The sequence below is a fragment of the Apteryx rowi genome, unplaced genomic scaffold (assembly GCF_003343035.1).
Source record: "Apteryx rowi isolate R43461 unplaced genomic scaffold, aptRow1 scaffold_228, whole genome shotgun sequence".
NCBI classification, from domain to species: domain Eukaryota; kingdom Metazoa; phylum Chordata; class Aves; order Apterygiformes; family Apterygidae; genus Apteryx; species Apteryx rowi.
Genome location: NW_020448619.1, coordinates 1,055,103 through 1,066,214, shown reverse-complemented (window position 1 = coordinate 1,066,214; position 11,112 = coordinate 1,055,103). Strand labels below are relative to the sequence as shown.

Genomic DNA, 11,112 nt, shown 5'->3' with positions numbered 1-11,112 from the left:
GCACGCGCCGCGGTGCGCGCTGGGAGCTGTGACGGCGGCAGGCGCGGGTGTTGAGCTGGGCGGCCGCGAGGCAGGTTCCCCCCGCCCCCACTTCGCTTCGCGCTCCCCCCCCCGCCGCCATGGCCCTCAACAAGTCCATGCATGCGCGAAACCGCTACAAGGACAAACCGCCCGACTTCGCCTACCTGGCCTCCAAGTACCCCGAGTTCCGGCAGCACGTGCAGGCCACCCTGTCCGGCAGGGTGAGGTAGGGCCGCGCGGCCGTTGGGCTGGGGGGGGGGGAGGGGGTTGTTTCCGGGGCCACCATGAGGGAGGGGCGGTTCAACGGCTCCCTCGACCTCCCGGCGCCGGGGGGGCCCTCTCACTGAGGAGGCGGGAGCGCCCGAGCTCCGTGTGTGTCGGAATCCAGGGCTTGAAGTCGTGCTGGTGGTGTGCTTTCTGTTAGTCGCTTGTTGTACCTTTCAGCCTGAACTTCAAGGACCCCGAAGCGGTGAGGGCTCTGACGTGCACTCTCCTGAAAGAAGATTTTGGACTTACGATCGACATCCCCTTGGAAAGGCTTATTCCTACTGTTCCCTTGCGACTGAACTATATCCACTGGGTGGAAGATCTTATCGGTCATCAGGAGGCCGATAAGCAAGTTCTTAGGCGAGGAATTGACATAGGTATTTGGAATAAGTTATTAACAAAACTTTTAATTATTTGCTATCAATAAAACTAGTTAATAAAACTTGTTATACATGAGTAGAGGAGTCTTAAATTTGATAAGCAAACATGAACATGATGATGGTGAAACTGGCAATGTACTGGTATTTCAGATGGTTTTTTCTTGGGCTGTGTTTCTTTGCACAAACATAAGAATGACTGTAGCAGGCAATTATTTTTTGCTTTTTGTGGCACTGAACTCTCTTGAATATAGCTTTGTTTTGTATTCAAAATTGCACTGTTAGTAACTGAGACAAAAATGCGATTCCAAAGGAAGTGTCTCTCCGTCTCTCAATTTTTGATTGCATTTCTTCTCAGTCTTCTAACTGGTGAGTTATATTAACATTCTCTTTTGCTTTCGAATATCTGTGTGAGAGATGTTTGTAGGCTTCATAACAATATTTTCTAGTGCTGTCTTTTAATAAGAATTTTTCTGTGTTTTTTGGTGTATTTAATAGATGACTGATCAGTCTTTTTTTAAGCTTTTTTTTTCAATGCAGAGATATTCATGAGCTAAACTATAAAAGAAGTTTAATTAAAAATCAGGGAAATGCAGATGGTCAGGATTTTCTGTATATCTGTAGAAAACAAAGTACTGTTTAAGCTAGACTAGGCATCCACAAATTGATGATATCTTTTGGTAGTGTGTGTCTATGAATATTGCAGCTTGTTCAGTTTTACCTGATAATATCTGGATCAAGCAGCAGATCAGCGCAAACTTATAAATTCACACCTCTACTGAATAATTAAGGTGTACACTGATGCACATCATTTAGTTTTCATTAGAAATAAAACAAATCCTTGTAGAAGAAGGAAGTAACTGTTCCACATACAGCTAGTAAAATTAGCATTTGGATTCCATGCTTTTTTGATTCTGTATGAATTATGTAAAAGGTACCTAGGATGGCATACTTGAGTTTAGCTCACATTTCTAATTTTTGCCAACACAATCTTCCTTTACAATTCAAAGACTAATTTTTTAGATTGCTTTGTGCTAAAGTAAATATTTGATGAAATTAAGGGAAGTAGGAATCTCCTTTTTAACTTCTTGAGTTTTGAGGTGTCACTTGTCTCTTACTCTCTGTTTTGAGTTAAAATGCTAGTTACTGACTTCCTCAAAGCTTGGGTTCAGTAATCTCAGTTACTGTTCTTTTTTTTTTCCTTGGCATTCGCTAGTGTGATATATATATATATATTTTTTAAACTGTTAATACAGCTTTTCAATTGCTGCAATTTGCTGACTTACATTTTTAGCTTGAGCTCCAGTGGAGATGAGGCTTATATCATCACCTTGTGTGGGCACAGCTGCTTTCCTTGGATAACTTTTGAACTTGTTAGAGAGCTTTTACGCATTTGATATTAGATAGCTTTTTAAAAAACAATTTCTATGAATTTCATCACAGTAGGTGGCTAAGTACAGGAGACAGATTCTGTCCTCCAGCTATTGGAGAATCTGAAGTTGGAGTTTGCAGTGAGCTTTGTAAATCCAAACTCTGGGAAACCAGTAGTCATCCAAGAGGAACGTAAGAGGAATGCTGGCGATAGCTCTGCATGCTTTTGCTTACTTGCAGCCATTATTACTTGTATTTTAATAAGCCAGTATAACAGTAACTCTTGTCTGCCATAATGAAAAGGAAAGTATATGATTCCTATGTAGACTCTTGATAAATCTCTGAACTCTAGTTTTGTAGTGGTAAGGTTTCTTTTTCTTGTATCTGTTTTCATTAATCCCAAGTCTGATTGTTAGTTGTAATTGGATCCCCTAGATCTGCTATAAGTATAAAAAGGTGTCACTTTATGCTAGTATACATTTCTCTTTGTGACCAAGTTTGCATCTGTCAGGCTCTCTTCTTAAATAGCTTAATTGACATCCCTGATTCTTTGACTGTTTTAAGTATTAGGGGAAAAAAGTCTGATGTTACAGAGATGTCATTTTCTTTTTTATGATTGCCATATGCATCAAAGTAAATTTTTTTGCTCTAGAAAAATGCAGAAAAATATATTTGTCAGTAGTTAGCTTTTTTAGAAAATCAGAATATATTTGGCTTTCACTGTATAAATCAATCATTGTCCTATAGAAGAAGCAGTTTAACAAAGAAGTTGATTTTCTTTCTAGATTACTTATTTCCAGGCAGGATGGAAATGTTCTATACTAAAAGTGCATCTTTGACTGTGCTCTATTTTAAATTAAGAAAATAAAGTTCACTAAAAAACTGATTAGTGGGTGGTTTATAATCAGTGTTTTCTTGAAATTAGATGTTTATGTTGTAAACAGTATGTAGTTAACAGCCACACACTGTATAACACCAGAGACTTATTTTGCCTTTTTCTATGACTTTTCTGCAGGGACAGGGGCATCTTGCATATACCCATTACTTGGAGCAACTTTGAATGGCTGGTACTTTCTTGCAACAGAAGTGGATGATATGTGCTTCAATTATGCCAAGAAAAATGTGGAACAGAATAACTTGTCTGATCTTATAAAAGGTATGATGTTATAAGATATTTAGTAGCATACAGATGTTGTGACATACTTTTGCCATGTTCAGTGGCAAATTGGAATTGGTGTTCCTGCCAAAGACATGCTTCACTGATTTTACTGAAGCAGTGTTTAGTAAGGCCCATGCATACTTAATCCAGAAAGACACAGCCTGTCTGGTGTGGAATGTGTGGATAAAGAACCATCCGTATAAGAATGTGAAAGTTCAGCTTCATCTGAGAGATCTTTTTTTTCCTCATATTCTTTGTCTGTTACTGATGTGTTTCTTAGTGTTCATGCTGTTTCTGCTACCAGGAGGCATGAATTGCTCCCCCCAGATAATTTGCGTGATACTGCCATGTACCTGCTCAAATACTTGGTCTTTGTTTCTGAATTAGGTCTTAACAATGCCTTTGACAGTTGCCAAATGCCAGACTTGCTCTGTGGATGGGCTTGAAAAATTTCTTGTGGGATACTGATGTTTATAAAGCATGTCCATCATTCAGCCCTGAAATAAAGACCTTAGTTCTGCTGGATTTTGGTAGTATCCTTTTAACCAAAATGTCTTCCTCTTGGTTTGTCCTGCACGTTGGTCTTGAAGATCCAGAACTCGATGTGGGGAACCATGACAGTGTTCTGTTACTGTTGCCATCATAGGATTCTTACTGGTGTGGGGGTTGACTTTACTGGAAGAACCTCTGGCCAAGGAAAGTGTCTCTGATGAAGCTGCAGTGCCTAAGGTGATAAGCTGAAGTAAATGACCAGTTGCTGTTGGGCAGAGTCATGGGCAAGGGCCTACCACTGATGGTACCTGTAGCCAGCTGCTGGCTGGAAATGACAAGTAGTTATGACCTTTAGGAATGCAGCTTTAAAGTCTGCGGGTATTCTAGCTATTGTTCTTGTCAGATAATATAACCTGAACATTGGTAGTTGCTTGCTACACTAACTTTGTGTTTTAGGATCATAATAAACTGTAGTAGTAAATGTTAGGAGGGGAGGGGTGTAGTGCCTCTGGCTTCATTCTAAATATATTGGTCCTGGGTGCCTTATCTGTAAGTTGCAGCACTGATTAAGTCTACAAGAAGTCCTGCTTGTATTAGTCTTTTTAGATCTTTGATCTGGGCTTCATCCGTAACTCTGTTTTCCATAAGTATGGAATGTACCTTTCATATTTAATTTCCTGTTTCTTGGACCGGAGCCCCCATGGTCTGTAGAAACATGTGTGACAAGACTCTAACAACAAATTCTAGTTTCCAAGGAAATTATGTAACCCTTGGGGAAAGATGATGGAAATCTATGGGACGTTGGCCATAATCCTTGAGGCTGGTCCCTAAATAATAAGTTTTTGGACCCTAGTAAGCAGATGATTTGTGGGAAAAGGAACTCTTGTCTGTCTTCTTTCCATGTGGTTCTTCTAAATTGTGTAAAAGTACATAGTATTGCTAAAACACAATAATGCTGTTTTATTATAAGGTTAGATTTAAAGTTAGTCTCTGTGTCACATAACTTCATTGAAGATAGCTTTATCTTAAAGTCTTCCTTGGTCTTAGTTTTGCACTCTAGAAAGTCCAAAGACCACCATTTTGTGGTATAATAATTCCAGAATTCTGTATCTAAAATTATTAATGTTTAGAGGTGGGATTTTTATCTCTGACTAGCCTGTGTGATGATTGATTGACACTTGTATTAATTTTTGAATTTGAATTTGTACTTGCATCAGGATAGCTGGAGCAACTACTATTGTTTTAAACTGACTCATTTAATTCTACTACCATATATATATATATATATATATGTGTGTGTGTGTACACATACCATATGTGTATATATATACACAATCTGTTTGTAGGCTAATCCTTAACCTAAAGTCATTATTTGCAATATAATTATGTTGATATTTATTATGGTTTATGTAGAATATATTGTTTAGAAAACAGAGTTTTTGTAGAATATATTGTCCCCCCCACACACACACACACTGAAACAACTATGGCACACTAGCTAAATTATAAAGCTCCTTACTGACTAAACTTCTGTGTTTTCTGTTAGTGGTTAAGGTACCACAGAAGACTCTTTTAATGGATGCACTGAAAGAAGAATCTGAGATTGTTTATGATTTTTGCATGTGCAACCCTCCCTTTTTTGCCAACCAGTTGGAAGCAAAGGTAACCTAACAAACTGAATGCTGTATGCACTTATTCCAGTGTTTAGTGAGTGGGAGGGTAGCAATAGTTTAGCCTCTTCCCTGGTGGAAAGTTCAGTGGAAAATCCCGAATGATTATGAAAGAGCATTAAAGTTTGTTTCCCCCCCCCCCCCCCCCCCCGGAGAATTGAAAAACTTAACTGTTACCCTTTCAGAAGTGAAGGATGTAGAATTTTTTTTCACAAGTTCTTTTTATTTCACAGAATTATTTTGGAAAGTAGATAGCTACCCACCATCTGAAATCAAGTGCCAGTTGATTATGGTGAGAGGAATGAGTTTCTGGAATCATGCCTCTGTGTAATTTTTTGTTTCCTTAGTGATTTAGGCAATACCATACAGCTCCAAGCTGTTCTTGTAGTACCTAGTAAATACAGTCAGAAACTTAACCTCCATAATATGGGGCCATATAAAAGATTTAAGTGTTATTTACCAGCATGTCTTAAATGTGGCGGAACCACATATTGCATGTTAGCAGGATATTGATGTGTGACAAGTAACTTACCTTTGTTTGAGATTGTAGGGAATTTGCTCGGGTATTATTCATTTATATGACTACACTGGGAGGCTTAGTTGTGGATTAGGATCATGCTTGTTTTAGCAAGGGGAAAAGTTTGTCTGCCAGAATGTCTGCCTTTCATTCAAGTACGAAGTTAGATACAACAAAGTGGATAGCAGTTAGTATCAGCTGTTATATGTGTTTTAATGTATATTTGTCTATTGTCCATGTTTGTGATGGGTGGAAGACAACTAGAGGTTTTGACACATTTGCTACCTGCTGAAGATTGAGCCAGGAAGCAGTATATAAAGAAGCTCAACATTTAATGAAATGTTTGTCTTTCAAGCACTCTTTCTCTTATCCAGGGAGTAAATTCTCGAAACCCACGGCGACCTCCTCCCAGTTCTGTAAATACTGGAGGGATCACAGAAATCATGGCTGAGGGGGGAGAACTAGAATTTGTCAAAAGAATTATTCATGATAGTCTGCAACTTAAAAAGAGATTACGGTAAGTGCTTTGTTCCAGTTAAACAAACCTTTATCCGCTGCTTTGGCTGCAGTCATGTGACAGTGATATTTTTAGTGAGGAATGTAGCTGTGGTCCAGCGATATCTATTCACTTTGTGTAATGTTACACATTAGTAATTTATTCTCAGTTTATAGAAAATTAATTGTTCTTGAGCATCAAGCAAATTACAACCCCTTGTCAGTTACAGGTATGTAAAGGCGAAGGCCTTAAAGCCAGTACACGTGACCCCTGTAGTTTGCAGCCAAACTAACACATATGTTTGTTGAAGACAGTCAGTGGTGATTTTTAAGTGCATCTGAGATAAGAAGATTTATCACTGTGCTTAGGTATCTGTTCATTACCTAAGTTTCCACCATTTCCTGGTTGAATTTTGGTAACTTATTGCTTTGTCTGCTAAAGGGTACTATAGTACTGAATGCCACCTTGGGTAAATATAAGCTGTGATAGAAATCATAGCCAGACTTTCTTTTGAACAAGATAAACAGATGGCAGGTCTTCATTTTTTTCCACAATCAGACTTTTTTTTTTTTTCCCTCGCCATGTTGTACATTATTCCTCTAGCTCTTCTGGCAGCTTCCTTCAGTTTTTTTATTAATATCCTTCTAAAATGAAGCAGCTAAAATTTTGTGTGTGTATTTCCAGGGCTTCACCAGTGCTCTAAGCAAAGGTAATACAAGCTTCCTTCTTATTACACATTCAAGAGGACTTTTTTATTTTTTATTTTTTCAAGACCATTCTGGGCAGAGCATTGCATTAGGAGCTCATCTTCATCTATCCAATACCACATCTTTTCTTTAGAATGTTTGTTTTTCAGTGATAGATCTGTAAACATAAAGAATATATTCCATTTTTGGAAAAACAAGACAAAGCAAAACTGCATTTGGCTGTATTAAAAGTGCCTCCATCTTGCAGTGCTTTGAAGAAGAAAAGTGGAGGCTTGCATAGGCTGCAATTCTGCAAAAGTTTAAACATTGTTTTTATATCCTTCCTTTCTTATTTACCTCTGAAATCTTGTGACATATAAGAAGTGGATATATAGTATGGCAAAATGATATACTAGAAGTTTTGAGATTTAGAAGTAGTTAGGAGCCACAAGAATTAAGGTTTTGAAACTTATAGCAATCTTGTTTATGCCAGCAAAGACATTGAAAAATAGTTGTTGTTGCTGTCAAAGTTAGTGAGTAAAATGTTATTTTAGTGTAGTTGATGTAGACAAGCTTTTAAGTTTGCATGCTCTTTTTCAGGTCTGAAATAAATGCAGTGATTTTTCAAAGCTAAGTACAAGCTGAAACAGTTCTGAGTTTAATCAGCAATAGCATGGGGGAGGGGAGGCAAAACATCTATGTAGGAGAAATACATCTTCATGCAACACTAATAAATGTATCACTTAATAGAATCTGTGTTAGAGGAGTTATCTGAGGATGCAGCTAAGGAAATAATTGAGGTGTTTTGTAAGCTCTCTTTGAGCATCAGGTTTGGGAGATGAGAGGAAGTGACTATTTTTTAAAAATGTTCTTCCACTTATAACTGGATGTCTTTGTCCTTTGTATGTCTTCTTTCTGATGTGTAGTGGTTTTATTCTACCAGTGTAGTTTCCATGGGACCATATAGTATACTGTGTAAAATACGATCTGGAAAGCACAGGTACAATTTAGGACTTACGTGGTTCTGTGTACTAGGACAAGGGATGTGTCTGTGGTGAGTTCTGGAAATGCAAAGCAACTTTGTTACTGGTCCCACTTGGTGTGTGTAGATTCAGGAGAAATGTGCTATTCATAAATTGCTGTTTGAAGCCTTTGGAAGGAATTCAAGTGGCAAATGTAATAGAGAACAAACTGACGCTACTCTCAGGCTAGAAGTCTGTCTTGAAAAGGTGATGTGAAATTATGAGGAATGCGTTGTTCCTGTACTGCTTCTCCTGGCAACACCACTCCACAGGGAAGGAGAAGGGTATCTCTTGATCTGATAAATTGATAACACAAGGTATAGAATATGCCCAGTTGCTAACTATGTATCATATTTAGGAAAAGTAAGCTCTCTGTGTGTTGTGGGTAGGAGTGATTTGGTTTATGTTTTTGAATAAACTGGCTTGGAGACTCTGCTATAGGAAGAATAGCTTAAAATACTGTGTTGGTTTCCTATTTTGTTAGGGATGAGGTTTGACAGCTCTGCCAAAGGGCTAAAGCAATGAACTGTTATTGGAATAGAAGACTGAAACTTCCTTGGGCCAGGAGATATTGGTCACGTGTGGTTCCTTCTCTTCCCTTCCCCTGCCCCCTCAGCTAGGAGTTGCAGGTTCTGTGTTTTGTAATTTTGGGAAAGATGTATGTTTTAGTTTTGCCAGAAATTTTGGGGTTTAACATAAGTATTGCTGCATGAAACTCTGTATATTGCATTATGCAGAAAATCAGATTAAATGATTGTTCCTTAATATCCAATTCTCTTAATTTTTTTAGTTTACTGTACACTGTGAAAATTGATTCTATTTAACATGTATATGTGATCAGTTTAAGGTGCTTGTCTTCAATGAAGATGCATGATAAGTCTTGGGGAAACTGTCCATAACACAGGAACTCTAATTTTCATTCTTTAGTACATTATATTTACAGATAACCCTTTTTGTACCCAGGTTTTAAATCTCTTACTGCACTTGCAGATTCCTGATCCGAGTAGTTCTTTCTGTTAGTTGCCATTTTCAAATGATCTGTATTTGTAAAACACTTTAATATATTGTCTGCAGATGGTACAGTTGCATGCTGGGAAAGAAATGCAGTTTAGCACCATTGAAAGAGGAACTTCGAATCCAGGGGGTAAGTTTGTATATACTCCATGCATATCCTGTATGTGTTCAATGCAGTATATACTTTATTCCAGAGCGTATGTGCTATCTGAATTATTATTTACAAGAAGAAACTGTGATTCTTTGTTAGGGAAGCACTCAAAGCAGTTGATTTAATTATTGAAGATTCAAAGCCAGTGTATAAATAATGCCATATCATCTTCAGATTTGTGTGTCCTTATCATGTTTAGAATCATGTCTTCATCCTTTTTAGAATATACAGGGACTTCTGTTTTGAAATAGCCTAATGGGTCCTTTGTGAAAATTTCTAGCTTTCTTTCCTCTTAGCTAACATGAAATCTAACAATTTGGTTGATTTAAAAAAAAAAATAGTTACAATTTCTTTTAAAGAGATTTATTATTATTCTTCTAATTCACTAACAGTTGAAGCTGGTAATGTTTGCAAAAAAAACCCCAAAGACACTGAAGAGGTTGAGCTTCAGTTAGATGAATAGGTCTCATGTTTTGTCTCCCGTATGTCATAGAGCTTGCTGTTACTAGGGCCTCTGACTTCTTCCTAGCTCTTTATCTGAGACAATACTATATCCTCCTCATTCTTCATTTCCTGTCTTGCTCTGACACAGATTTTGCAACCTAGCCTTTTCTCATTGAATTGCCTTTTGAATGTTGGAATACGTTTGTCAACAGATACACATAGTATAAAACTATATATTAACATTTATATTATGTTATTGTTTTCTTTGTGCGCAATTCTGGCATCAAGTAAACTCTGGAACCTTGTGCCCCTAATCTCTTTTGATGCAAGAAGGGTATGCAAAGGACTTATTTTGGCTTTCCCAAGGATGGTTAGGTCTTCTATAATTTGCTTACAAAGAAAATGATTATGAGCTCTCTCATTGTATGTAGTGAAGAGTGGAAGGAAGGAGAATGGATGGTGAAATTAATTCCCTGAAATCTGAACTGCAACCCAGAGAGAAATCTCTAAACTTGATGACAAAAGCAGATGCTGAGCTAGACACAGAATTTGAATTACCTGACTTTCTTTGCTATCCTCGCACTGTTATGCCCCAGTATTAATAAAGTGAGATAAATCCTCGTGAACATTGCAGAGAAAAACTGAGCTTTTCTGTTTTTTTTGTTCTTGAAATTAGCAATTTCATTTTGTTCAGGTTCAGAATCTCTCTTGTAATAGAGCTGGGATTGTATTCATTGTAACCAAGTGCCTGCTATGTTGCGGTTCAGGTTGGTAAGCAGTGTAAGTGTTCTGAAAGCCACTCATGGTTCAATTTGTCTTGGCATTTTCTGTGTTTATTGGGAAAGTAGAACTAGGAGCCCAAAGGTGGGGTAGAAACACCTTTTCTTCTCTCTGTTTTGAAGGCATTTCTTAAAACTACCATATTTTTGTCTGATTTTTCTGTGCAGGCCTGGGGCTTAAGCTCTGGAGCTGATGATACTTTAGAATCAACTAGGATGCTTGATATTTATTCCTGCTAGTATATAGCATTTTATCAATTCTGTACATAAATGCCTCAATGCATATATGTGTGAAAAGACTAGATAATGCTAACATTGGATCTGAATTTTATATCTAAGGGCAGTGTAAGTTCAGACTTGAATTTTGGTGAAGATGCAGAGATGTTTGAGGGCACATTACTGCAACCTGTCAGTCATCTTTGTTTAGGGAGGTGTAATTGAAATATACGAGGCAGCTGAAACTAAGTTGCACGTTTCCTCTGCTTGGAGAAAAAGTTAAGAATTGGAGAGCTATGGAGAGAAAGTGTTTGAGACTGTGTTGGGGGAACAGACTGAAAGGAGAGAGTGGAGGGGATGTATAGTGATATCAGTGAGTTGAGTAGCATCAGAAATGATGGAAAATGAAGGTCAGTGAACCCTGTCAACT

General features: G+C 37.9%; 1 protein-coding gene across 1 annotated transcript in view; it reads left to right on the top strand.

Moving 5' to 3' along the window:
- The first annotated feature begins 90 nt into the window (after positions 1-90).
- POLQ (DNA polymerase theta) overlaps positions 91-11,112 on the top strand; it is an 82,198-nt gene continuing 71,176 nt past the window's right edge. The window contains exons 1-6 of the mRNA XM_026065487.1: positions 91-247; positions 466-665; positions 3,052-3,192; positions 5,234-5,349; positions 6,249-6,391; positions 9,153-9,222. Coding sequence (XP_025921272.1) covers positions 120-247; positions 466-665; positions 3,052-3,192; positions 5,234-5,349; positions 6,249-6,391; positions 9,153-9,222 — 798 coding nt within the window. The 5' untranslated portion in view covers positions 91-119. The remainder of the gene's footprint in view (positions 248-465; positions 666-3,051; positions 3,193-5,233; positions 5,350-6,248; positions 6,392-9,152; positions 9,223-11,112) is intronic.